Raw genomic sequence first — 27,802 nt, 5'->3', positions numbered from 1 at the left:
ACATACCTTTATATATATATATATATATATAGACAATTTTAGAAGTAAATAAATCTTGTCCATGGATATAAAAATGGACAACATTGAAATTTCTGAAAGACAACATAGAAAATATTCGGTAGACAATATTTATACTCTTTACATATAAGACAACTTATATGGGTTTTCCGAAGTAAAAAAATTGTTGTTAATAATTACATTAAAATTAATCATTATTTTTTTGAAATTTTGTGTTTTAAAATTGTCTATTTTCTTATTCATATGTATAATGTTCGGTGGACGAAACATAATATTTTGATAGACAAAATTTATATTATTTATTTTTATTTGTCGTTTGGTCCACAAAAAGGTTCTTTAAATAAATATCTCCATCACCGAATTTTTTTTTCTGTTTTTAATTTATATTTATAATTATTGTTATTATGGGTCTCATATCACATTAAAAGCCAGACAGTTTCTCTTTTTCTCCACAGACAGTGTTGTCTTTCTAATATATTAGAAAAATTGATTTGTGGTACTTTTGAATAGAAATATCAAATGTGGTATTTCTGAAAACTTTTTGTATGCAATGTGGTAGTTTCTATTAAATTCCCTTGGATCAATACCTACGATTCATTGAGTAAAAATCAATGATCCATATTAATATATCTATATAGTATATGAAAAAAATGTGCTACACTAACCGAGTTTATTACAACCGTTTTGAAGAATCACATAACGCCCTATAATCGTCCAACGGTTGGAAGTCATAGAACAACTGAACAATCAATATCCACTGAGTCAAGTGGCCAACTCAACTCAGCCAAACTCAATCCACCAAACACATAGCGCCACAAGATCAGGCTTGGATCGGAGATTATAGAGGTCCTTTATAAACGATGCAAGAATTAAAAAAAAAAAAAAAAAAAAAAAAATTTAAAGTGTTTAGAGTTAAGACACGTCGTCGTTTCACACGCGTAAGCTCGTGTTTCGAAAGCAAGGGTTTTTGGACCAGTCGTCACTTCACCGGATTTTTTTATTCTCTCTTCCTCCTTTGTGGATATTTTTTTTGATAATATCTCTCTCCCACGGAAGCTGAATCTGTATCATCATCCTCATCTAAGTAAGTCCCCTATCATTCGTTTAATCTCTTCGTATGGAATGCTTCAATCCCATTTTTACACTAATCCATTTCCTTGACTACCTATGGCTTTTTTTTTGTTTGCAATCTCCGGTTCTGATGATTGAACACTGAAATTGGACTTGTTCTGTAGTGTTTTCTCTAAATATTTAAGCGAAATCTGGAAAAAAGTTTAGATTTTTGTATGATTCAATGATTTAGGTTTGATGATTTCATAAAGTTTGATTTTTATTTTTTTGATACTGGGTCGGATTGTTTCGACATTTATATATATAAAGTTCGATTCTTTTCTTCTGGATTCTCTCATGTCTCTTCTTCTTATCCAATTGTTGCAGGTATCATTGATTAAAGTTTGGTCATTTCTTCTAGCCATTCCTCAAAATGGCGGCTACAGAGACAGTTCTACGTGTTCCATTAGGATCTTTATCTCAGTCTTGTTACCTTGCTTCTTTCTTTGTCAACTCAACTCCAAACCTCTCCTTTAAACCCGTTAGCAGAACTAAAAGGGGTTTAAGGTGTACTAACTCGCATGAGTTTACAAGAGTATCAAACTCCGGTGTGAGAGGAGGAGGTTCATTTCATAGGCCAGACTGTGCTTTGAAAGGTAAAAAGTTGGTTTGCAAATGCCAAAAACATGATGTTGAGGAGACCCTCAGATCCACCTTACTTCCTCCTTCTGACGGTTTGGCTAGTGATTTGAAAAGCGACTTGGATGAGAAGCCTCTGCCTGTTAATGGAAGTGTATCGTCTAATGGTAATGTACAGTCAGCTGGAACAAAATCTGTTGAGGATGAAGCATGGGATCTATTGAGGCAGTCTATTGTTTTCTATTGTGGCAGTCCTATTGGAACTATTGCTGCTAATGACCCCAACTCTACTAGTGTTCTGAACTATGATCAGGTCTTTATTCGTGATTTCATACCCTCGGGGATTGCCTTTCTTCTTAAAGGAGAGTATGATATTGTTCGCAATTTCATCCTTTACACCCTCCAATTACAGGTGATTGAATCTTTCTCTGTTTTTCTTACTTAGTTGAATGCTCTTGTAAAGAAAAGCAATTGATACTCATTATGATTAGTATGTATCGAAGCATGATATTGTCAAATGGTTTTGTGGTTAAGGAGAAACGGTTGTAATTGCTGTAGCTGTTAGTAACATTTTTCTGTGGCTACGTAGATTGTTTATGTTGGAAGTTATTTGGGTTTTGTTAGAGCTGACGTTATACTTGTTCCTGACCAGAGTTGGGAGAAAACCATGGATTGCCATAGCCCAGGTCAAGGTTTGATGCCTGCTAGTTTCAAGGTGAAAACTGTTCCTCTTGATGGTGATGATTCAATGACTGAAGAAGTGTTAGATCCTGATTTTGGGGAGGCAGCTATTGGACGTGTTGCCCCAGTTGATTCTGGTAAGAGAAGCTTCAGTTCCCTATGTGAAAAGGATTTTTTTATGTTGTTTTCTTTAAGAATAACTTGACTCACTTTTTCATTTTGTCTCAGGCTTGTGGTGGATTATATTATTGAGAGCATATGGAAAATGCACGGGTGATCTTTCCGTTCAGGAAAGAGTTGATGTGCAGACCGGAATCAAAATGATCCTAAAGCTGTGTCTTGCTGATGGTTTCGATATGTTCCCTACTCTATTAGTCACTGATGGTTCCTGCATGATAGACCGTCGAATGGGTATCCATGGTCATCCCCTGGAGATTCAGGTAAGCAGATCCTTCAATCTGAATTTGCACAAGAAGCTGTTTATGCAGTTACAAAACCGTTTTATTTTTTAACTTTGGCAGGCACTCTTTTATTCAGCGTTGGTCTGTGCACGTGAGATGCTTACACCAGAGGATGGATCAGATGATCTAATCCGAGCTCTCAACAATCGTCTTGTTGCATTAAATTTCCACATCAGGGAATACTACTGGTTGGACCTGAAGAAAATCAATGAAATATACCGTTACCAGACAGAAGAATACTCTTACGACGCTGTCAATAAATTCAACATATATCCAGATCAAATCCCTTCATGGTTAGTGGACTTTATGCCCAACAGAGGAGGATATCTGATAGGAAACCTTCAACCGGCTCACATGGATTTCAGATTCTTTTCTCTTGGGAACCTTTGGTCTATAGTGGGTAGTTTGGCTTCAAATGAGCAGTCACATGCAATTCTTGATTTTATCGAAGCCAAATGGGCAGAACTTGTAGCTGACATGCCGTTCAAGATTTGTTACCCTGCCATGGAAGGTGAAGAATGGCGAATTATAACCGGAAGTGATCCAAAGAACACGTAATTTCTCCCTCTCCCATATGATCAAGAATTATCAAGAATTATCATAGATGTTTTAAAGGTTTGAGTACATTTTTTCCACACTTCCAAATTATCTTCTTAAGCAGCTTGATTTTGTTGCAGTCCTTGGTCTTATCACAATGGAGGTGCATGGCCAACTTTGTTGTGGCAGGTTAGTTTCATTTTGGTTTTGAGATTTGTATACTGAATTAGGCCTGACTTTGTTACATATTTGATTGCACACCGAGATTATCAGTTTGGTTTATAAATGAGAATTCCAAAGCCAAATTTGTATGTATATTTTAAATCCGGATCCTATGTTGCTTTGTTTCAGCTGACAGTAGCAAGCATCAAAATGGGTAGACCAGAGATTGCAGAAAAGGCAGTTGAGTTAGCCGAGAGACGGATTGCTCTAGACAAATGGCCCGAGTACTACGACACCAAAAGAGCAAGATTCATTGGTAAACAGGCACGGCTTTACCAGACTTGGTCCATTGCGGGTTACCTCGTGGCCAAGCTCCTCTTGGCAAATCCAGCTGCGGCAAAGTTCCTCACTAGTGAAGAGGATTCGGATTTGACAAATGCATTCTCATGCATGATCAGTGCTAACCCGAGAAGGACAAGAGGACCCAAAAAGACTCAACAACCATTTATTGTATGAGAAGCTCAGACTTTATTTTTTCAAAGTGAGCCATAGAGCCATAGAGCCATGGACCTTCAACAGAATGGTACGAAAACGTGGATTTGTTGTGTAAATAGTCTCTCTCTCTCTCTCTTAGAAACTTACATAAAAGGATACTGCTATTTTATTCCCTATATTAAAAGCGTTTTTGGCTCAAGTGGGTGAGAACTACATTAATTTCGTTGGAGTGGTCCAACACGTTGAACTTAACCCAACCAGAAACTGTACCTAGTACCTATCCAAATTTGCTGTAGAACTAGAACCACTTGTGTTAGGTCCCTATCGAACTAAATTCAACCGACAAGGCTATTATCTAGCCTCAATGACATTTAACTGGATCTATCGGTAATTTATGTTACTGTATTCATAGTAGATAGCCAAATCATGTGGCTCATTTGTAGAAAATTGAAATAAAACATAAAAAACATATCAGGGAGAAATATACTCTGAAATTTGTTAAAAGTAAAGATTATATACTCTGAAATGTACCAATTAGTCATTTATCCAAATACAGTAGTTGAAAACAGTACAATCATTTTAGCAAATTTACCCCGTTATGTTAACTAGAATATAACAAGATGTCTTTGTAGCAAGTGGAGAAAGAAAAAAAAAAAAAAAAAAAAATCGGTAGCACAATGAGTATGACAATTTTTGTTTCTGTCGGCATCGTGTACTATTTGTCATTGTCTATGTAGTTGTAGTCAAGGGTTGGAGTCCTTTTGTTCACAAGAATTTGTATCTTGACCAAGAACTTCGTTTTACACAGAGTTAAACAAAAGTGTTAAAGTGAGGAATTAAATTACAGATTTTTAAATGAAGGTTAAACCTTTACAATTGAATGGTTTGTGCTAGTGTCATCGGTGTAGTTATCCGGATTTAAACAATAGTAGATGATGTTATTTTTTTAATATGATATTTTGTTTTGTGGTTTGAGAAGAAATACATTTGGTGCTAAACCTACACTAAATTGGTGTAGTTTCAACATGCTTAGAGATGCCCTTACATTCATCCAACACAAACTGTATAATTCTTTGACGTATTTAATATTCGAATGAATTACAGAAAGTAGAACTCGATTATAGTGACATAATCGTTTTGTTTAACATATGTGGATATAAATAATGATATTATTACACACGAGATTCACACTCATTACAATAATTTCCAATACAACATTACTCGTATTGAAACATATTAAATAAATTACTACTACAATTTACTGTTTAAGCACATAAGTGATGAGGCCAGGAATGTGAGTGTTTGTGATATACTCGTCCCAATCAATGGACTTGGGATTGAACTCAAACGATCCATCGAACTCTTTGATATTCTCCATACTTTTTCATTCGTAGTCTTTCGGTATTTAAATCATCAAATCTGCACAAACAAGAATATATAAATATTATGTCATGACTTACTTAATTAAGTTGTGATGACTGACTTAAATGTATGATAAGAGCTCATGTCTAGTAACATTTAATGTTTTGTTCTCTCTATCCCTAGAGATAAAAGATGTTACTGTCTTAATTAATGTTCAAAGTTTGGTGGAAGTTTATGAGTGGTACATACATGCCCTTGAAGAGTAAGTAAGGTTGGTAAAGCTCAACTAGTCGCATAGCTAGCTTAATTTTGCGGCTGAGGTCATTGTAGTTGTCTCCGTGGCTCCATGGGTAAATTATATTGATCAATCGAAATATCTGAAATGAAAAATTAAACTAATGAGAAACAGAGGTTATACTAGCAGACATCTTTCACCAAATTTTGGGTTCTTTGCAAGTTTAAAATTTGACGAATGAAATGAAAATATAAGATAAGGTATGGACCTTTTTCGAAAACTCCAAAAAACAAATCATAGAGTTGATTGATGTTAAGGTACCTGTAGAGGAAGCTTGTAACGAAGGGTCATGTAGAGGCTGAATTGACCCATAGTAGACAAAATCGTTCCTTTGGTCACTATGATTGGTGAGCCGTTCCGACCAATCAGAGGACTTTTACTGAAGTAACGAGCCGTGAGATCGTGAAGTTGTCCAAACGTGACAGGATTCTTACAAGAAGAGCCAACATGGTATATTGCCTGAACCCCGGTATCTCCCGAATGAGCTGTCGCGGCTGCAACCATCGCATTTACCACCATGTCTGCTGGTATCTGCAAATGATATTATAATTGTCAAGGAATCGCATATGTAACTAGTTTAAACAAGTAACGTGTTATTTAACATGCTATAATTTTTTTTATAACACATGCTATTAATTTCTTTAATATACTATAAATAGAATTAGGTGTTGACTTGTGATACAAAGATTTTGATTGGACTTACAAGGTCAAAGACTGAGTTTGAATCCGCAAGAAAACATTTAAGCCTTCCTTTACCATATGCAACGATCACACTATCTAATGTTCTGCATATACAATGAAGAAAAAAGTAAATTAAAGATAAAGTTGGGGAACGAGATAAAAATTAGATATAGCGAGGATATAACATAAACCAATACTCACTTCAACCCTTCGATCCAACCAGGGAATGGTTCGGCAATAGTACTAGTGATCATTGTTGGACGTATGATAACAAGTGGCAAAGTTTCTTTGTAGTATCCCATTAGCATCTCTCCCATTGCTTTCGTGAATACATATGTATTTGGCCATCCATGAAGCCTTGCCCTATATTAAGACCATTTTAATTCAAGTATTAACGGATGATGGAAGTTAAGTCTAAGAACATATACGATGTGACTAGGCTGCTAATTACCTTGCCATTCCAAAATCTTTCATTGTTTGCGAGATCTCTTCTTCAGAACAATCTTGAAGCTCTTTCAGTTTCTGTTTCATTAGGTCGTGTTCTATATTGATGTCTAGTTTGCCATTTCCGCTGAGAGTCTCACCCATCTTGAATGGTTTCTCCGGTAATAAACCCGATTTTTCTCCGCAAACATATGCTAAAAGAATACATTTATACGTAAGCCTCGATCGGTACGTATAAAATGGTCGCTTTTGTAAGATTAACATTAGAACTCACCGGTCGAGACATGGAGAAGCAATTGCCCTTTAACACACTTTTTGGCGAAGTTGAGAACATTAAGAGCTCCAAATGTATTGATGCCAAGACCAATATCATATCTTTTGGTTAATCAGAAACAGTAAATAAAAAATGGTTAAACTTCAATATTTCATTATACAAAGGAAAATATAAAAGATATAATTAATTATTTTCGTGTAGTACCTTTCATCGAAATTTGTAGTGGCTGCGATGTTGATAATGGTATCAATCTCACTCCACATACGTTGTATAAGATCGGAGTCTTTCACCCCCAAATTATCGATCGATATATCACCTGGAACCGGCACTATTTTTTCCCGCACCAAGGCATTCAATCTTTCTTCACCTAAATCGTTCCTCAACACCCTAAAGAGGTCTATCTCCAAGACCTGTTGTACCATTGTAAATATATTGTTGATTAATGGATCGATCGCCTCTATGTTTATGCCGTGGTTTATGTAAAGATTGTTTAGTTAGAGGAATTAAAATGTTTACCATACCTCACTATGTAGGCGTTGCATGGCTGATTTAGTATCGCGAGCTCTCAAGAGAAGGTACATCTTCTTCACATTTGGTTGCAACCTCAATATTTTCTCTACCAGAACTATGAAAAAAAAAAAGAAAAAGAGCACAATTTTATAGTTAACACCTTTTGTAAAAAAAATGTTAAACTAAGATATGAATGTGATGAAGTTATGCTTTTCCAAGAGTATTTGAACCCGGACATCTAGTTAACATAGATTAACTAAGGTAAAGATAAAATGTAATATAAAAAGTGAAAAGTAGAGGATATTTGAATAAATTGTAGTACAATTGGTTCATAATTGTGGGGGAAATGTTTAGGTGGAAAAATTAATGCATATGCAACTATTGCAAAAATAAAAGATGAATTTGAAAAGAAGTATTAAATGTTTCCTTATATGTGTGAAATCATAATCATTACTATTACATAGTGATACTTGATTTAGAAAAGAAAAAAAAATACATATAAGTCTAAGTATTAATTTTATATATTTTGGAAAGGCACAATCTATATGAAGCATATTTTAACATCGCAACAAATATAAACTATCATATGACAAGTATATATGTTTCTCTAATAAAATCTAGATAGAACTCATTGAAGATATATGTTTCATGTATGGGCCATAAAAATCTATTGTGTGTGGCAATAATAAATAGTAAATATTCATAATTCATCAGTGAATTTTCCAAAACTCATCACTAGCTTCTAATCTCATGTACTTATCAATTTAGACAAGGAAAGCATAATTAACGTCCAATCAAAATATCTTTGGGTTATAAGATCAACAAATTTTTTATATTGATCCCAATCAGAACGAATTCAACACGGATGAAGAAAAATATCGTAAGAACCTATAACAACTACGAAGATTATAATATATATGAATCATATGTACGATCGATTACTGAATATTTTATTTCATTAGTGTATAATGACAAAGATCTTATAGCTAAAACCAGTAGAAAGTATGTACCTTTGGCAAGAAAACCAGGAGCTCCAGTGATGAGAATGGTCTTGTTTGCAAGAAACTGAACACAATTGGATTCCATTGAAACACAGATTAAAACTTGTTTGTATTCGGTCTCACGTAAAGGCTTTGGAGTCAAGGTTTGTTTTTGGTTTGCTACTTTGGAGTTGAGGTTACTATATATATAGACACGCAAACATAGATCAGATCCCATCATCCATATGGTTGGTCATCATATTTACAATAATTACTTCATCTACCCACATTGATTACAGAAGATGTCAAATGAGAAATTTATTAAGTAAAATACTGTTTACCAGAAAAATAAATATCACCTCTCACCATTCAAGAAGCGTAACTACTTGTCGGCCCATCATCTGAGACTTCCAGTTGAAATCATTTATTACTTTTGGTGATGAGCATAGTTGTATCATGACATTGGAACTACAATTAATATATCTCACTAAACAAATTAATGTGTTTTTTTTTTCGGTCAACCAGCCACTTATATATCATGAGTGTATTATAGTATTACGTACATTAACTTATATTGGGTAATACACATAAAACTCCCACGAAAATAAACGAATTATCTTCATCAAAATTCATTATAGTTAAGGTACTTCCTCCACGACCATGAAACATATCCGTAATAACGTAAGATTCTATACTAGTAAATAGAATTCTTTTTAACATTAATTATTTGTATAGATTATGTTTTTTTTTAGTGAGGTTTGAACATTTAAACCCTATGTTTTTTAGTTTTTTTTTAAAGAGAGCAATATTGGTTTCGTTTAGGTTTATCCAATGATTAATCTTCTCAAACGTGTATTATGACACGTAACATATAAGTACACAATTAGGAGTTAGGAAGCTGGAAGATGCCGTGATTTGTTCTTTCTTTTATTGCCGTCCATTTATAAGGGTTTGCAATAATGGGTGTACTTCCTAATTAATAGTTTATGATGTACTTTGTCAATAAAGTTTGGTATAGAGACTAAAAACGGAGTTTGTCAAAAAAAAAAAAAAAAAGACTAAAAACGGTATGTTTCTTATGTACCTCTATTTTTGTACTTGCTCTACAATGATATGCTGATATATTCATGATCTTTGGATTTTTAGCTCAGTAACGTAGACTACATGTTGCTCCAAGCATTTGGGATATTATTAGCACTACGATTTGTTTTTTTTTTTTGTATTTATATAATATTTAATAACAATATTGGTTCAAATGGTTGGCAATATGAAGAGAGATATAAAAACAAGTTGCGTGTCTTTGACATTTTGCATAGATTGAGTCTGGCATTTCGAGCTGCGACCTGCGAGCCGTTCTCTTTCACATTAGAAATAGAAAGTGTTTTACCAAAAATAAAAAAATATAGAAAAATCGAAAATGAACAAATAATTTTACTTTCATCTATATGGATAATATGTCTTTCATCCATTTGATAATACACGAATTAATTAAATTTTCATATAGTTGGGGTTGGATGGTCCACACTAGTCTTGACGACGGCTTGACAACCTGGATCCTTCTATACAAATTGTTAAATATCGATGTACAGTTTAAGTGACGAAAAAATTAAAAACACCTTGAGTTTGCTGTTTTATGAAAAGCAGGTGTGGATCTAAATTTGTTCTCAACAATATGCACATTAATTTATATTATTTTAAATAGAAAATGCATGTTGTTCCAGACATCGACCGCTCTTCTCACGCAGCTCCATTCATAAAAGGATAAACCCAGTAGTGTGTGTGTGTTCCATGTGGGTAGGGTCGTGCTTACTACTGTAAAAGAAATTGAGATGGATGCCTCCGTCGTACATATAATTTTGAGGCCTCAACTATATAATTATATTTGGTCAAAAAGATTGTATTTAACCTTTATCCTAGTTTTGAATCCTACGAAAACTCTTCTACAAATCATTATGTGGGCTAATATGTTTATTTGTTGTGTTTTTGTAGCTCATGCTTTCAAATTTTAAATACTTTCTCTCATTTCCTAACTTCGACTATTTTCCAGTAACATTTATATATATCTTAACTCATTTGCTTTAATATTTTGGTATTATTATAAAATCTAATATTTTGGGATTATTATAGATAATTTTAAAAATATTTATTCTATCATGATTAGAGGAATTCCTCAAAATACCACACATGAATATATATATATATATATACATATATTTTTTTTGCAAAAATATCACTATTAAATAATATACCACAAAAACCTTAATTTAGAATTTAGTTTTGAATGTTGATAAACTTAGTTTTAATTTTGTGATATTTTTAAGAAAACAAATATTTTTGGAATATAAAACTAATAATAATATTTTTTAAAAATACTCATTTTAGTGATATTTACAAGAATTATCTTCATTTTTATGTTGTAAAACTTTTCGTTATTACCCCTAAATATGTATAGCCAATATGAAATAAGATATTGATGGTATATATATATATATATATATATATATATATATATATATATATTTCTTGCCAATATTAAACATATAATTATAGGAAATTCACATTTTATAATAAGTCTAAATGGTCATAGTCAGTTATCGCCTTGGACTATTATAAAGTTAGGCACGGCCTGCATGTGAGTGATCGATCCTCTCGACTGGTTGTTATATATAAGTTATTAAAGCATTTTCAAATCAATTAACTGGAATCATAAATGAACTCACTGTTATGGCCTATGGGAAACAAATCTCTTAAAACCAATTAATAGGAAAACAATGACAAAACATCCACTAAAATCTTTGTCAGTACATAACATATAACAGATTAGATTTTTTTGTTAGAAACATTTTTGTGAAATTTAAATTTGGATAGTACGTAGCACATTAATAAAAACCACAATACTACAGGTCTTTGTGATAACATATAAAAGCATTACATTTCTTCATTCGATAGGTATGGCACCGGTGGAGTTGACTTACGGACATACTATGATATGGGTGTAGCCGTGTGATATTAAAGATACTTGAACCTTTGACAACTGTAGAGCACATGTACGATGTCTAGTTCACTGCATTTTTTGCATTTTCATGTAAGTTAAGGTATGGGTGTAATGTGGGGTTTGAATTTGGGAGACACCCTTAAAAGTTAGAACTTTGAATCCACACCAATTATACACCAGTACATTCTCGCAGCCACATTGTATGAACTATGAAACTTCAATATAGGATGTGACTTGACTGATATAGCTATGAGTTTAATTTGTAGATAATAAATACAATGTGGAGATATATATGCCTTTCCAGGAAATTGCACTAGTTTTTGGAGATATGCCTTTAAATTGCTTAACCAGAGGCCTAAAACTGGATTGGAAGATTACACCAGAGGCCTAAAACTGGATTGGAAGATTACACCAGAGGCTTATATACAATTTTAAAAACACTTCGTTATTATGTCGTCTTTCACTCTCCCTTCTTGTTATCATCATTTAGCAGCAGGGCCGGCTCAAAACTACACTCTGTGCTACATCATAAGGAAAGGGTGAAAACATTGTTATTTAGAACAGCTACTATATACAAGTTAATGTTAAAAACTAACTAATCAAAGTGTGTAGCTGTCCATTAACATGGAACAATCAACTACAATTTGCCAAATTGACATGTATTTACTAAAATCACACATGTATCTTATAGTCTGATATGATAGTTCGTTTGACTTTAAATCACCCACCAAATGAAGTATGTCTCATTTTTATTTCTTACAATAAAATTTGGGCTTTGTTTGATCTAACAATGATTCGTTTTCTTTTACAATGCAACCTTTCCATAACATGTATGATCTTTCATCGTCATCCAGATCATCCAAAATTATTATTTTTTTAACCAAAAAAAAATTCCAAAAAGGGCTATCTAAACGGCGTCGTTAGAAACGAACGGCGATAAGGTTGTGCAAATTTACAAACAAACCCTAAAAATCTTGAGAGTAGCAGAGCCGAGATTGCCTCTCTGCGTTTTCTACTCTTTCTGGCTCAGCTCGTTCCTCTCCCGGCGACGTGAGCTCTCTGTTTCTCTATTCTGTTCTGTTCCATACCTGCTCGAGGTACAAAGCTCTCTCTGTTTCATTGTTCTGTTTCGTATCTCTCTTCTGTCTCAAGACCTTTCTTATCTCTGTTTTTGTATACTATGGTTTTATATGTATAACCGGAACCTTGCCAGTACCAAATTTGGTGTTTAGGTCAGGAACCCAACTTTCCCTTTAGGATAAATTCAAGAACTTCTCTTTTTGTTTTCATAAGCTTTTTCCAGGAAATTGCAAATAATCATCAACAAAAATTTGTTATGACTTCCACTTCAATTCAGATATGAATTTTAGAATTAGCTGTTGATGGGCACGCATAAAGTTTCATGCTTTTAGCATTCTTTTTGTTTCCTAATGATTTGTGGCTCGCTGACCGGTTTAGAGGTCTTTGTCGTCTGGGAATCGCTGACTTTGGGGTTTAATCGGATTTTTTTTTGGTTTTGGGATCGTTTTGTAGAAACTTTGGAGGTAATGGACGGCGGAAGTGATGAACAAATTGATGTTAGATCGGTGGTTGAAGCTGTTTCTGCCGATCTCTCCTTCGGTGCTCCCCTCTATGTTGTTGAGAGCATGTGCATGCGCTGCAATGAAAATGTATCTCTCCCTCTCTCTCTATCTCACACACAGACATACTTCCATAGTTTCTTTGGGATTCTTGATGTTGGTTGTGTAGTCCTTATCCTTTGTCATAGGCAGAGTTATACTGGTTGCAACTTTTTTCAACTAGTTTCTCTTTAGCCTTTGTTCTTTGGTTTCAGCTTGTTTCCAGTAGTGTACATGCACATATTTTTAATGTACTTTAGCATTATCATTAGTTCTTTCTGCAATCCAATAGTTCTTTAGATTGTTATGAACTGTAGCGGGGACAAAAACAAAACTTATTGGCTAGGACTGAGAAATTTGAGGTGAAATTTATTGATATTTGTGGTTTTGTGGCAAGCACTTGGGGAATCTGTATATGGTGAACTTTCCGCTACCATACTCTTTTTGTTTATACTCCATTGTATGACATTTTCTTGGCCTTTCTCCTAATCCTTCGTCCATGCGTAAAATAGCTTCTTATTTCTTTTTCAGGGAACAACTAGATTTCTATTGACCTTAATTCCTCACTTCAGAAAGGTATGGTGTACCCTGTTTTGAAGAGTACCAACTTTTGTCCATTTTCTATACTCAGATTTTTCATACTTTACTCATTGTTAATTGGCCACTTTCTCGGGCGCCAGAAACTCACAAAGTTATGTTATTTGGTTTAAATAAACATGGTCCTTGGTTGGACATGTTATTTATGCCTTTCTCGACCTTATGTATGGTTACAAGCTTGCTGCTAACTTACTACTGGTTACAGGTCTTAATATCTGCATTTGAATGTCCGCATTGCGGAGAAAGGTACAACTTTTAAAGATTTTGAGATGCTTTTAATTATTTGATATACGCAGGGTCATTGATTTAGAAAACAAAATACTAGATATTTTCTGTTTTTTCTCAATTGAAAAGATATAGCCTTTAATTTTATTCTGATCTGTTTGGTAGGAATAATGAAGTTCAGTTCGCGGGAGAGATTCAACCCCGAGGATGCTGTTATAATCTAGAGGTTCTAGCTGGTGATGTGAAGGTTGATCCATTAAATCATCTAAATTTCTGTTCTTTTCCATTCATTTTTGTTTTTTTGCGATGTGGAGATATGCTTACCATGACGTAGAATGCAGCCCTCCGTGCTTATTAGAATATCTTTTTTTTTTATTGTCTTTCAATCCTTAAGCTAATTTTGACCTTCTTCTTTCTGTCTATATGCAGATATTTGACCGGCAAGTTGTGAAATCTGAATCAGCCACTATTAAGGTTAGTGGTCATCTAAGTTTGAGCATGCCGTGTCATTGCTTCTTTGGAATAAAAAATACTCTGGTTTTGCAATCCTGAGCTGATTCCTGCTTATTCCTGAAAACTATGAATTAGTTTGCTTCGCATATTATGAAAACTGTACTGATTTGAAGCTGAAGACTGACTGTAGTTTGTGATTATATGACTTCAGATTCCTGAACTGGATTTTGAAATTCCACCAGAGGCCCAACGTGGAAGTTTGTCTACCGTAAGTCCTTAAAATCTTAACCATCTTGTTATGAACGTTTTCAGGGTATTTGTTTCTTAGAACAAGCTAAAAAACGCTTCTTCTACTCATGAGAATTAGTTGTGCAATTAATGACAATATAACCATCAGCTTGTCACTTGGGAAATAATTATTGGCAAGATTGCCATGAGAGCCCCATATGTGTTAGCTTCAACCCGGTGTTAGCATCAACCCGGTGTTAGCAGCTGGGAAAACCTCTTGCTGGTGTTAGCTCTTTCTTTGTGGAGTCTTATAGTCCTATGCAGCTTCGTTATAATTTGTTAGTTTTTCTTTTACCTAGTGCCTTGTCAACAGCTTCCTTTTTTATCTCATTTACAGGTGGAAGGGATATTAGCACGGGCTGCCGATGAACTGAGTGCCCTTCAAGAAGAACGCAAGGTAAATTCTGTCTGTGAGCTTGACATTAGTGTTCTTCTGCTCAGTTAAATTATTTTTCAGTCTAGAATGATAATCTATATATTTTGCTGGACACAGAAAGTTGATCCTAAAACTGCTGAAGCAATAGACCAATTCTTGTCCAAACTAAGAGCTTGTGCTAAAGCAGAAACACCCTTCACTTTCATTTTGGATGATCCTGCTGGAAACAGTTTCATTGAGAACCCGTAAGGATATTCAATTTGGATCTATAAATAGAAGAATATGCTTCTTTTATTTGCTTATGACAAGTTTACAACATGACAGACATGCTCCATCACCAGATCCCTCTTTAACCATCAAATTCTATGAGCGAACACCGGAGCAACAAGCAACACTTGGATATGTCGCTAACCCATCTCAGGCTGGACAATCAGAAGGAAGCCTTGGCGCACCTTCTGCTAAAACAGCTTATGTACCTAATGGAACAGTCGGAGCAACTGCTGGTCATCGCGCAATTGCTCAGAGTAATAGCACTAGTATTTCCGACAACTTGTTCAGATACAGTGCGCCTGAAGAGGTAACTTCGGACTCTGTAACTTTTGACATAGTTTTTGTTGAATGTTCTGTTTAAGGCTATAATCATTGCCCAAAGTTGTATTTGTGAGAAAAAAACTTTGTAATAAGATAATTTCATATAACGTTACAATCTTTCTAACAGGTGATGACTTTCCCTTCAACTTGCGGAGCATGTACAGAGCCGTGTGAGACACGGATGTTCGTGACTAGTATCCTTTCAAAGTTTAGATCCGTCCTTTGCTTGGTTTTCTGCAACAAGTTTCCGTATTTGTGTTTGTTGATGAACTCCTAGATGCTGTTTACCACTTAACAGAAAATAGAAATCCCGTACTTTCAGGAAGTTATTGTCATGGCATCTACATGCGACAGTTGTGGCTATCGTAATTCTGAGGTGGGGTTTCATTGGTCTGATCTTGTTAGAGAATTTCAGATATATGCCTGGTGTTTAGGTTACTAACTATTTTGGGTTATTGTGAGCAGTTGAAGCCTGGTGGTGCAATTCCTGATAAGGGAAAGAAAATTACTCTCTCTGTGAGGAACATTACTGACCTTAGCCGAGATGTTATCAAGGTTAGTTTTTCGCTTCAGTTTGTTTTGCACCAGTTCTCTTAGAAAATTTAGGATGAGTGGCGTATCTAGAGAGATTTCCCATATCATTCTATGTAATATGTATAATAAAGTAGCTGAGAATGTCACTGTTTTAAGTTTATGCTCTTCCAGAATGTATGTAGCTTAAGTTGGGTAAAGGTTTGAAATCTTGCTCACTACCAAATTATATTCTCATGTCCTCGCACAAAATAATAGATTTAGATAGTGGCAGGTGTTGAAAGCGTAAAAACTTCGAGATCAGATGTAAAACAGGCTTGTTTGATATTTTTGGCCTTTGGTGTGGCTATATAACACATATGATGGCAATAGTATTCTTGACAATCTTATGATCCACTACGTAGGCTAGGAAGTGGGTTATGATAAATTATATTTTTAGAGCAACACCTTCTGATATGTCACTAATGTAAAATTTTGTTGATCGTGTGTACTAGTCGGACACAGCAGGAGTGATAATCCCAGAACTTGATCTGGAGCTAGCTGGTGGTACACTTGGTGGTATGGTAACAACAGTGGAAGGGTTGATCACACAGATCAGAGAAAGTGAGTATGCCCTTCAATATATCAACATTATATCCTTTATCCTTGTTATAATCGTTTGAAGTGATCTAAGTACTCTAGAACATATATATTGAATCATGGCATAAATCAGTATGCCAAGTAGCTGATACAATTATCCTATATTCTGCCGTACAAAGCTTTTGTTGTTTGGATAATGGAGGCGTTTTGAGATTTGTTATTACCGATGATGGATTATAGCTCCTCGCTAGCTACTGACTGAAGTGTGGTATGGATTCTTACAGGCCTAGCGAGAGTTCACGGATTCACTTTTGGTGATAGTCTGGAAGAGAGTAAGAAGAACAAGTGGAGAGAATTTGGAGCCAGGCTCACTAAGGTAGCAACTTTATCGAAATACTGTATATAAGCCTTGTCGTGTTCTTCATGTGGAAGAAAACAGCAATAATGAACGTGTGTTTTCTTTTCTTGCAGCTCCTAAGCTTAGAACAGCCATGGACTTTGATTCTTGATGATGAATTAGCAAATTCCTTTGTTGCACCAGTAACAGATGATATCAAAGATGATCATCAGCTCACATGTAAGTTGCTCGTTTCCCTAACTACACAGCCTTAGGTTGAATCTGAACAAGATGGAAACAAATAGTCAAAGACGTATCCGTTTTTTTTTTTTTTTTTTTATCCTTTGATGAATTTTGTAAACTGCGTAATAATGAAGTTGAGACTTAAATGAAGACTCAAATGTGACTTAGGACACAGGACTTGAATTTCGGATAACAAGTGTTGTTATGTTTCAACTACAGATGAAGAGTACGAGAGGTCATGGGATCAAAACGAGGAGTTGGGTCTCAACGACATAGATACTTCTTCAGCCGATGCTGCTTATGAATCCACAGAGACAACCAAATTACCTTAAAAGTTGTCCGCATAAGTGAAGTTTTGATGGTGATGATCAGACAGATGGATCCGTATGTATGTTGTATTGTAACAGTCAAAAGAAGCAACGAACAAACTCCTCACCTTTTCTATATATTTTTTTTTTAAATAAACTTTTTTTGAGTCGCCCAAAATTTTGAAACTTGGATATGCAATGGGAAAGCTTAAATTTTGATTTGAACTTGTTGTCGTATATGTTGGCCATTTGGTCAACATTATTGAGACAATTGAGCTACAGATCTTGAGGAGAGACCAGAGAAAGAAAAAGAGATAATATAAACGCTTCTTTTCTTTGTGAAGCCGATATACCGTAGTAAAAAAGATTGGCAGTAACTGTTTTCTTTCTTACTGTGTTGTTTGATCATTTGTCATTGTGGCTGCTAATAAACTGATATGGAATAAAAGTATGATTATTTACACACTGCTCTCATGTCTGAAAACTACTGATTCTATTATAAACTTCTTAACGAACATGAAAACAGTTACGGTTTTAGACCAATAGATAATAGTCCGCGCATATGCGAATAATTATGTAAATTTAATAATTATAAAGTATGCGAATATTTTTAGAAATATGTCTCTTTCACCTATCTATTTTAAAAAATATTCATTTTTAAATATGCAAAATTATAAAGTTTTATAAGATTTATAAGATATTTCTAGATAGTACCTACTACTTAGAGGTACTTAAATATCTAAATATTTCTACTTAAATATCCAAATATTTATAAGGTTTTGAAAGGTTTTTAAAAGGTATTTATAAAGTATATATAAAAATTTACACACATTATATATATAGGTAGTTTATGTATATTTTTCTAAAATTACACATATTTCAGTTTTTAGTGGCATTTTTAATAAAGTTTTTAAAAGGCGTATTTTTAATAAAGTTTAGAAAAGAGGTTTGAAATTCTATATAACAAATAAATTTCATTACAATATCAAATTATATAACGTATTTCAATATAATTATACATACATATTTCTCGAATTTATTATTTTTATTGTTCAGTTTGCATAATAGGCCTATTTATGAGAAAACGTTAGAAATGCTATTTTGTTGATACCCCTTTTCAAAAATACCAATTGTTTTGGTCATTTTCATTTTTCCCTCTTTCACACAATTATAATGTGTTAAATTAACTTCTAGAATTTTATTTTTTTAGATTTGGATTCTCTATTTTATATTTAGAATACAGTTTGAGAATTTGTTAAAAACAAATTCCCAATATAGTTTGAGGGGGTAGAGTTTAGTATTTGAAGTTTAGGGTTATAATTTAGTTATGTTGTATATTAAAAAGAGTACTATTGAAAATGGACAACAAAAAATGGTATTTTGCAAAAAAGTATAGTAAAAAGGGTATTTGTCCAAATGCCCCGAGTTTTATTTGGTATTTTTGACCATTCAAGGTAAAAAAATACTTTGTATTGTACATAATAATAAAATGAATATTTACTATAATATTCAAAAATTCAGTTTAAGTTGTTTATATAAACTAATACATAAACTAAAGAGTTAAATAACTAAAATCTAAATTCAGTTTAAGTTGTTTATATAAATTAAATATATTCCCAATAAAATCATATGAAGTGCAGTCAAAAGCTTGAAAAAAATTCCAAAGATTAATTTTATCTTTAATTTCTTTTATATTCTACTAAATTTAAATTATATTGATAGGTTTAATTCTAATTATTTTCTCTTTGTAGTACAACGGGATTGGAAATCGAATATCAAATCTTCTTTTATTTAGAAAAATCATTAAATTACAAAACTTGAATTAAATAATCATAATAATGATCTTTATATAATTATATGTTGAATCACAAGAACTAAATATAATGATGAATATAGAGAATTTGTTAAAAATACCCTTTTTGATATACCATTTTTCAAAAATACCCTCTTTTTTTGCCATTTTTATTTTTGCCCTCCTTTAATTTTTAATGACCATTTTACCCTTAGATGAAAAATAATTTATTTGATAAAAAGAAAAACAAAATTTTCCCGCCAAAATAATTTCCGACATATTTTCCCGCTAAAAAATTTTCGAAAAACTTTCCCGTCAAAAAATTTTTGATAAATATTTTAGACAAAAAAAATTTCCCGCCAAAAAACAAGGTTTTTAAAAGGTTTTATAAGTTAGAAACCTTATAAACACCTTGTAAACGCTTGTACAAGTTTTTTAAAAGAGTTTTAAAAGGTTTTTTAAACACCTTTTAAACGCTTTTACAAGGTTTTTATAAGATTTTTTAAACCCCTTTTAAACGCTTTTACAAGGTTTTTTATAAGGTTTTTAAAAGATTTTCAAAATATTTTTAAAAAGGTTTTTAAACACCTTGTAAACGCTTTTACAAGGTTTTTATAAGGTTTTTAAAAGGTTTTTAAACACCTTATAAACGATTAAACTAGGTTTTTAAACACCTTGTAAACAATTTTACTAGGTTTTTAAAAGCGTTTACATGGTTTTTAAAAGGTATAAATTTTAAAAATTTTGGCGGAAAAATTTTTTTGGCATGAAAACATATTTTTGATGGGGAAAAAAATAATTTTTGGCGGGAAATTATTTTTATTTTTGGCGGGAATTTTTTTTTTATTTTGGTGACTAAACATTCTTGTTATCATTCAAAAAAAGGATAATTTGGTCATTTTGTACATAAAGAGGGGTAGTTTTAAAAATGGTCAACATGGAGGGGTACTTTTAAAAAAGGACATAGAAAAAGGGGTATTTTTGAAAATACCCCATGAATATACTAAAAAATATATTAAACTTTTTTTGGAAGTAAGAGAGAATTAAGGAAAATTAATTTAATAATTGTATTACAATAGTTTATTTCATTAAAACATTGCATACTTTTACAAATATGTAAGAAAGTGATTATCATTATAGATATTCAACTATAATGATATTAAAATAAAAGTACATAAAAGTAAGGTTTCACTCTCTCTTTATTAGTCTATTTTCATTTGATGCTTTCTAATTTTCTTTCTTTTTATTTATTTGCTTTCTAATTTTTTAATTGCTTCAAACAATATATAAAACCCAATTAACAAAATACATTTAACTCACCTATTAAAATAACTGAAATTATAAATGAAATTATAACTGAAAATAAAATAAATTATGTATTAATTATATTCATCACTCAATTTTATTCAAACACAATAAATTATATTCTCCATTATCTAATTTGTATTATCATCTTATAATTAATCGTTCTCTCCTCCTGTCTCACTCATATCAAATGTTGTTATATCTGATATGTGTTGTAAAAGTTTGATTCTATATTTTATTTTAGAAAATATTATATGTATTTAACTTTGTTTTCAATTTGTATCATTCTCTCACATTCTCACATTATCTCATTCTCTTCCACAATACCTCAAATCATTTTTTGTTTTTGATTTTTTTTTGTTGTTGTATGGCTTACAAAAAATCAGATGAAATATCATTGTAAAAGTTTAATGCTAAATTTTAATTTTAGAGACTACATTAAATATATTTTACATTGTTTTTTTTTTAAGATTCATCTCCATTATCTAATTTGGATTATTATCTTATAAGTAATCATCCTCTCCTCATCTCCCACCAATATCAATTGTTGTTATATCTCCTATGTGTTGTAAGAGTTTGATTCTTTATTTTATTTTAGAAAGTATTATATATATTTAACATTCTTTTCCATTTTTATTTTATTTATATAAAAATAATATTTCTTTTCTATTTCTTGCCTTTCTAATTTATTCATATATATCTTTCTAAATTTTCATAGTTTAAATTAAATTAATATATGTTGGTTTAAACAAAAAATATCAAGTTTATTGATAAAGAATTATTTAATATTTATTTTATTTGAAAGCTTTATTTGAGCATTAGACTTATCTCTCTGCTTCTCTTTGTGTTTGTTTCACTCTCAGATTTGTCTAAGTGAAGAACAAGAAGCTAGAGAGATCTACGTTGTTGTTATGTATCTTGGATAATTAAAATAGCTATTACGTAGTTTTAGGTATGTTTTTTAACAAATAGACACAACAACACAATGACTTGTGTCTCTACATATTTAGTGACTCTTAAATGAAATAACACAAACCGAAACATCATGACCTAAACGTTTGACTCTGAAACTCAATTATGGACCAACACTTTCTTCAATGATTGATATAATAAATTCATTTCCTTGAGAAGCCCAAAGGTTCCTCGAAAGTACTAAAATGAATTGTGACTCTTGATGGCATGTCTCTTCACATTCATCTTCATTTGTCTATAAAAGAAAGATAGTAGAGAGACAAAAAAACATTACTTTTCTACCTAAAAAAAAAGGAAATGTTACATATGAGTAAAATCAGTGACTTCCCCGATGAAATGCTGGTGAAGATAATATCCTTTCTTCATAGCATGATTGCTTTCTCCACTAGCATTTTGTCAAAACAATGGAAGTTTATTTGGATGTGGGTGCCTAAACTTGAGTACGATTGTTGTTATTTTGAATCAAGTCTTGCATTTCAAGAATATCTAAACACGAATCTGCCATTACATAGTGCTCCAGTCACAGAAAGGTTCAGCTTCGGGTTTCGTGGTCAGTCATTTTAACTTGATGATGTCAAACTGTGGGTTGAAATTGTAGTTTTTCGATATGTGAATGAGTTGAATTTCTATAATCATAATCATTTTCACTTTCTAGGCCCGAGAAAGTGAAAATGATTATCATTATAGAAATTCAACTCATTCACATACCGAAAAACTACAATTTCAACCCACAGTTTGACATCATCAGGTTAAAATGACTGACCACGAAACCCGAAGCTGAACCTTTCTGTGACTGGAGCACTATGTAATGGCAGATTCGTGTTTAGATATTCCTGAAATGCAAGACTTGATTCGAAATAACAACAGTCGTACTCGAGTTTAGGCACCCACATCCAAATAAACTCTCATTGCTTTGACAAAATAAAATTTTCAAATATCTATATATGATTATTTTAGCTTGATTATCTTATTGTGCAATGATCAAACTTAATATTTTTTTGAATCTGCATGATAAGTTTTTTTGTATAGCCCATCAATTTTTATTATACATATATAATTTAAATTTAAAAATAATAAGAAAACAAAGAAGGTAGAGCAATACATAAAACAAAGAAATAAAATTGAAAACACAATATAAGATATATCCAACAAACATATATAATTAAACACTTACAGTAAGTTTTCAACCCATACAAAAACATAAACAAAACAAAAAAAAATATTATAATTTAGAAAGAGTATATGAGAATGATTATTTATAGGATTTGAAATGATAGAAGTTATATTTACAAAATAATTTAATTAGAAGAGTTACAGTTATAATTGATAGTGTGTTTAATTGAAAATGAACGTAGAAAAATAATAATCAATTCACAATTTATGTAATTTCAGTTATAATTTAATAGTAAACAGTGAATTTAAAGTATAAATTTATGTATATGATTAAATTGTTGAATTTTAAATTTAATTAAAACTTATAAGGAATTCAATGGGAAAGCTTAAATTTTGATTTGAACTTGTTGTCGTATATGTTGGCCATTTGGTCAACATTATTGAGACAATTGAGCTACAGATCTTGAGGTGAGACCAGAGAAAGAAAAAGAGATAATATAAACGCTTCTTTTCTTTGTGAAGCCGATATACCATAGTCAAAACGATTGGCAGTAACTCTTTTCTTTCTTACCGTGTCGTTTGGTCAGTTGTCATTGTGGCTGCTAATAAACTATTTTCTTTCTTACTATGTCGTTTGGTCAGTTGTCATTGTGGCTGCTAATAAACTGATATGGAATAAAAGTATGATTATTTACACACTGCTCTCGTGTCTGAAAACTACTGATTCTATTATAAACTCATTAACGAACGTGAAAACTGCAGTTACGGTTTTAGACCATTTAACAGTAGAGAGTACTGATTACCGTGTAAATCTATATTGTACACAGCTAAAAGCTTTTCACAGCAAGAGTCGTATAGTCAAGATAGTTTCCTTACAACCAAAAAGAAGAAGTCACTTTTACATTCACCATATATTGCAACCTAGATAAGAAAACATGAAACACCAAAAAACCATATCTTCTCATGGCTTCCCGCCGCCGCCCACCGCAAAAATCAAACCAACCCCTGTATCTACATTCTACTCTGGTTCAACATCGATTATCTCGGTTCCTTTCTCTTCGTACTTCACTTCCACCAAGAACCTTATACTCGTCTGTCAAGCAAAACCAACATTCTAATAAACACAAAACCGCCATGTATACTGAACAAAAGAAGTATATACGGATTCAGTTTTTGCCATGTTTTACCTGTTTCGGATCATACACAGCATACTCGTTGTACTCGAGAGGGCTGTCCTTGTGTTCCGATGGAACCAACCGTCCGCAAGGAACCTTTATGTCATCTCTCCACATGAAATGCTCTGATTCTTCAGTCTTCTTCCTCCCTAAACCTTTCACACCATTCTTCTTTTCTTCCAATGTCTTTGTGTCCTCTGGTGGATTTGTAAATTCTGTAACTTCCTCGCCAAGTGATGCTACGGCCAATACAAGGAACCCTTCTGGTCTATCCACAGCCGTGAAACCATACCTTGCTGCTTCTGCAGCTGCATCTGAACACACTATCGCTCTCCCAAACTGTAGACAAAAAAGCAGCACATGAGACTATTATGATCTAAATAGATGGTGCAAAAGACAGACGTAAAGTAGTTATAATTACCATATAACCGGGGACTGGAAGAGAACAGACAGCAGGTAAGAACCCTTTGTAGATATGTCTCAATAAATTTGAGCTCCGAGACCCTATGAGCAAGGAAACAAACAATAACTAATCTGACTAAATTCGAGAAAGGAGAGAATAGTAAACATGGATTTTTGAATCCTTACCACACCATAAAAGGACCTTGTTCGGTAACTTCTTGACATCATCTAATGAAGGAATTGCGGCCGACTCCACCGCAAAAATGTTTTGCACTGACGCACCATACTCCTGAAACAACACCAGAACATAACACATCATTACAGTAAAATTATTTGGAAAGTTCGTAAAATGCGTGCCAAGAGAGGAAGCTTACAACATCAGAGACTTTCACAGGCTCATAAGTAGTCTCTAGGTACTTTACTATCATCTTGTAATCTTCAGACTCTTTGTCTACCACAGAGATCTTGCAACCAAGTTTGTTGTAGCGGTCAGACAACGGGTCGTCGAGTGTGTCACCTCGCATGTCGCCTATCAAACGAGAAGCTGTGTTTATGTCCCTAACCGTCTCAAAAGCAGACGCGGCCTGTGGCATAGATCCAACAATATGAAAATTCTCTGTATTGACATACAACACATCACAACAAAGAGTGGATCTCTAATTTACTTACATGGTCTGCGAGCTCATGGACATCGTGCAATCGCATCGGCCTTGTAGTATGCATCAAAGAGAACCACCGTGAGCTGAAGTCTGCCCACATTGCTTCAGCTTTCTGACCCGTCTCTTTTGTTGTCTTAACCTTCTCCACAAACTCCAGTAATACCTCTTCACCTGAAACAAAACAGAACCACAAGCAACTCACTGGTCAACCCGAAACTTCACAACAGCAAGAAGTGATACATGAAGATTTTAGAGCTTACATCGTTTCAAATGAATCTCAGTTAGCATTCCCATAGGAAGATCAGGCGGATCCAACCCAAGCTCCATCAAGGCATATCTGTAAAGAACAAAAAAGATCACAACATTGACAATCAGAGAAGAGTTCTTGATAAAAATAATGAATGTGTGTCAAGAATTGGTACTTGTAAATCTCTTGACCACACAGAACTTTAATGAAGTTCGCAACAAACGAGTCCAGCTTGCAATGAGCAGAAGCAACACCAAGCTGCCTTAGTCCAAGGGCCCCACTTCTCACTTCAATCCCATCATCCTGCGGAATACACAGAACAATATCAAAACCCAATACATCAAGCAACAAAAAGAGGTGCTTGAGGCGCAAGGTACAATGGTTAGACCATATCAATAGGGAAAAACTTATGAGGCTTCTTCTGAATCTTCTTCTCACGTTCCCATGGCTCGAATTCATTCCCTGTTATCTCCTCAAAGAGCCTTGCAAAGTCTTTGATAGCAGCTTCCTCATCCTCCCACTCCTCGAGCCTCTCTTCCGCGTTAGGGTCATCTCCTACTTTTCCTCTCTTGAAGTACATATTCAGGTTACTCTCTGGCACCGTGATCATCTGCATAATACAGTACTCATTACGCCCTTTCCCCAAGTCGCATATCGAGAAGGCGCAGTTATACAAGAGTCCATCTTTCTCGAAAATCTTTCCTCCTCTCTCCTCAAGTTTCGTGTCCATGTAGACTCCTCTTTTCCCATACATTTTGAGCTGAAAATATCAAAAAACAAATCAGATTCTTGAAGTCACCCATTTGAAGCTAAGCATCACCTAGATGGGCTAATCTATATACCTCAGCCGATAAGGATTCAATTGCCTCCTCGCTAGGATCTTGCTTATCCCATGGAATACCTTTCCCTTCCACTGAAAGATCACTGACCACATCATAAGCTTCGAGTGGTTGTGCTTCATGCTTCTCCACGCTATCGATCAGCCATGCTTCACTCACAACCGGTAGGCCTTGTTCCCTTAAGGCACAAGAAACAACACCTGAGTGAACGATTTGAAAAATAAACGGAAACATACAAAATTTGGTAGAAACCACTACACCCTTACATTGCCTCCACCATCTTTGAAGTACCACCTCGTTCTCTTTCAGCAGGAGAAACTACTAAACACGTTACGCCTTGAACAGTATTGGAGACTTTCCCACCGTTTCTCTCGATCTTTTTCTTCCAATATTGCTGCAATAACAGAGAGGGAAACCACTCTTTAGCTCGTAAACCAAGGAATCACATCAAAGATCCCAACAAAAAAGAGTCAGGCTACGTTACATGTGTTCTCGTGAGACGTCCCATGAGCGAGATCATCATTCCAGCAAAGGGTTTATCAGCAGAGCCTAACTCCCTTTTAGGTCGACTTTTAGGGTCCTGGTGTTTCTTGATCAACTACATCAGAAACAAAATGACATAACTCAAGTGAACGACATCGAAAAACAGAAAAACAAAACATGACTGATTAATTTTGGAACACTCACGTCAGATATAGCAGAGTTCATGACGGAGTCAGGGATTTTAACTGGCTCCTCTTTTCTCGGAGGATTTTTTGTGCTGAACACGCAACTGCACCACTCACTAATCTCACCTCCACAGATAAATCTCTTCTCCTTGTCACAAATCAAACTTCCTCCGCATAAAGGGCATTTACCTAACGCCCCATAGAACAGCAAATCTTGGCTGCTCAATGAAACAAAGCTAGCATGTAAATATGAAAATCTCTACAAATAAAGATGTTGTACAAACGATCTATGAGACTGACCATTGAGCTAGCAAAGTCTCTTCAGGAGCAGAACAGTCCTGACCGTTGCTTTCAAGAACTTCTTTAATCTGATCAGCGGACAGATTCTCCTCAACCGCTTTGCAAAACTCATTGTACTCTGAAGCAACATCCCCGGCGCCGTTGACAGAACGGCCATTATCACTTTCCGGCTTTGCTTTCTTTTGAGACTGCTCACCTTCTGGAAGCTTCCCTTCTGCTTTATGCTTCCGCAAGTTTCCCTTCTGAAGAAATTATACAAAAGAAACCAATCAAAATTAAAAAGACACATTCACTAACACAAATTTTTAACAAGATCAATTGATGTAGTAGAAACTAGAAACATACCTTCTGATCGTCCCCAGACATGTGAGCGTGAGATCTTGTCTCGTGAACCTTCATCGAGCCAAATCTTTGAACTGTCTTGACTTCTAAAGTAAACCAAAAGATCTTTTTAAGTTTTGTTTTCGAGTGTTTTCAGAGAATCCCTCTTTTTGTGGGGATTTTGTACATTGACTATTTTGTTATTCAGATTGCTAAAAAAGATAATATAGAAAGATGAAAGGTCCTTTGTACGAACGGTGCAATGAAAATGCTACTCT

General features: G+C 33.8%; 3 protein-coding genes and 1 pseudogene across 4 annotated transcripts; 2 read left to right on the top strand and 2 right to left on the bottom strand.

Moving 5' to 3' along the window:
- Nucleotides 1-755: 755 nt before the first annotated feature.
- Nucleotides 756-4,242, top strand: LOC104706539 (alkaline/neutral invertase E, chloroplastic). The gene is made up of 7 exons (XM_010422740.3): nucleotides 756-1,102; nucleotides 1,456-2,119; nucleotides 2,360-2,525; nucleotides 2,617-2,828; nucleotides 2,910-3,403; nucleotides 3,527-3,575; nucleotides 3,738-4,242. Exons 2-7 carry the CDS (start codon nucleotides 1,502-1,504, stop codon nucleotides 4,062-4,064), a joined length of 1,866 nt encoding a protein of 621 aa, XP_010421042.1. The 5' UTR covers nucleotides 756-1,102; nucleotides 1,456-1,501; the 3' UTR covers nucleotides 4,065-4,242.
- An 863-nt stretch (nucleotides 4,243-5,105) lies between these two features.
- On the bottom strand, nucleotides 5,106-8,907 carry LOC104706538 (fatty acyl-CoA reductase 1-like; annotated as a pseudogene). The gene is made up of 10 exons (XR_015564500.1): nucleotides 8,620-8,907; nucleotides 7,621-7,724; nucleotides 7,304-7,509; nucleotides 7,100-7,200; nucleotides 6,833-7,019; nucleotides 6,583-6,744; nucleotides 6,404-6,485; nucleotides 5,962-6,231; nucleotides 5,655-5,782; nucleotides 5,106-5,462 (listed from the first exon to the last, which is right to left on the bottom strand). The product of XR_015564500.1 is annotated as a fatty acyl-CoA reductase 1-like (transcript).
- A 3,422-nt stretch (nucleotides 8,908-12,329) lies between these two features.
- Nucleotides 12,330-17,909, top strand: LOC104706537 (uncharacterized). The gene is made up of 17 exons (XM_010422737.3): nucleotides 12,330-12,681; nucleotides 13,118-13,254; nucleotides 13,735-13,779; nucleotides 14,006-14,046; nucleotides 14,191-14,272; nucleotides 14,455-14,499; nucleotides 14,690-14,746; nucleotides 15,104-15,163; nucleotides 15,260-15,387; nucleotides 15,467-15,719; nucleotides 15,861-15,927; nucleotides 16,039-16,109; nucleotides 16,199-16,288; nucleotides 16,759-16,867; nucleotides 17,128-17,219; nucleotides 17,315-17,420; nucleotides 17,643-17,909. Exons 2-17 carry the CDS (start codon nucleotides 13,132-13,134, stop codon nucleotides 17,753-17,755), a joined length of 1,482 nt encoding a protein of 493 aa, XP_010421039.1. The 5' UTR covers nucleotides 12,330-12,681; nucleotides 13,118-13,131; the 3' UTR covers nucleotides 17,756-17,909.
- Nucleotides 17,910-23,712: 5,803 nt separating this feature from the next.
- On the bottom strand, nucleotides 23,713-27,802 carry LOC104706536 (protein ADP-ribosyltransferase PARP3-like). The gene is made up of 15 exons (XM_010422736.3): nucleotides 27,549-27,802; nucleotides 27,204-27,445; nucleotides 26,923-27,121; nucleotides 26,720-26,833; nucleotides 26,502-26,629; nucleotides 26,239-26,413; nucleotides 25,785-26,156; nucleotides 25,572-25,699; nucleotides 25,410-25,486; nucleotides 25,160-25,320; nucleotides 24,865-25,074; nucleotides 24,677-24,779; nucleotides 24,510-24,592; nucleotides 24,101-24,427; nucleotides 23,713-24,006 (listed from the first exon to the last, which is right to left on the bottom strand). The coding sequence occupies exons 1-15, from the start codon at nucleotides 27,600-27,602 to the stop codon at nucleotides 23,932-23,934; spliced, it is 2,448 nt and encodes an 815-aa protein (XP_010421038.1). The 5' UTR covers nucleotides 27,603-27,802; the 3' UTR covers nucleotides 23,713-23,931.

This window comes from Camelina sativa, chromosome 8, assembly GCF_030686135.1.
Source record: "Camelina sativa cultivar CO46 ecotype springtype chromosome 8, ASM3068613v1".
Taxonomy (NCBI): Eukaryota; Viridiplantae; Streptophyta; class Magnoliopsida; order Brassicales; family Brassicaceae; genus Camelina; species Camelina sativa.
The sequence above is the reverse complement of the archived record's forward strand: the minus strand, read 5'-3'. Positions and strand labels throughout refer to the sequence as shown.

Excerpts from the sequence above, each read along its gene's own strand:
- LOC104706539 (XM_010422740.3), top strand. The coding sequence starts at position 1,502 with ATGGCGGCTACAGAGACAGTTCTACGTGTTCCATTAGGATCTTTATCT. Across the intron at positions 2,120-2,359 it reads TTTACACCCTCCAATTACAG|AGTTGGGAGAAAACCATGGA; the intron begins GTGATTGAATCT and ends GTTCCTGACCAG. Across the intron at positions 2,526-2,616 it reads TGTTGCCCCAGTTGATTCTG|GCTTGTGGTGGATTATATTA; the intron begins GTAAGAGAAGCT and ends ATTTTGTCTCAG.
- LOC104706537 (XM_010422737.3), top strand. The coding sequence starts at position 13,132 with ATGGACGGCGGAAGTGATGAACAAATTGATGTTAGATCGGTGGTTGAA. Across the intron at positions 15,720-15,860 it reads GATACAGTGCGCCTGAAGAG|GTGATGACTTTCCCTTCAAC; the intron begins GTAACTTCGGAC and ends TCTTTCTAACAG. Across the intron at positions 17,421-17,642 it reads AGATGATCATCAGCTCACAT|ATGAAGAGTACGAGAGGTCA; the intron begins GTAAGTTGCTCG and ends TTTCAACTACAG.
- LOC104706536 (XM_010422736.3), bottom strand. The coding sequence starts at position 27,602 with ATGAAGGTTCACGAGACAAGATCTCACGCTCACATGTCTGGGGACGAT. Across the intron at positions 25,487-25,571 it reads TGTGGTCAAGAGATTTACAA|ATATGCCTTGATGGAGCTTG; the intron begins GTACCAATTCTT and ends TGTTCTTTACAG. Across the intron at positions 25,321-25,409 it reads TGAGATTCATTTGAAACGAT|GTGAAGAGGTATTACTGGAG; the intron begins GTAAGCTCTAAA and ends GTTTTGTTTCAG.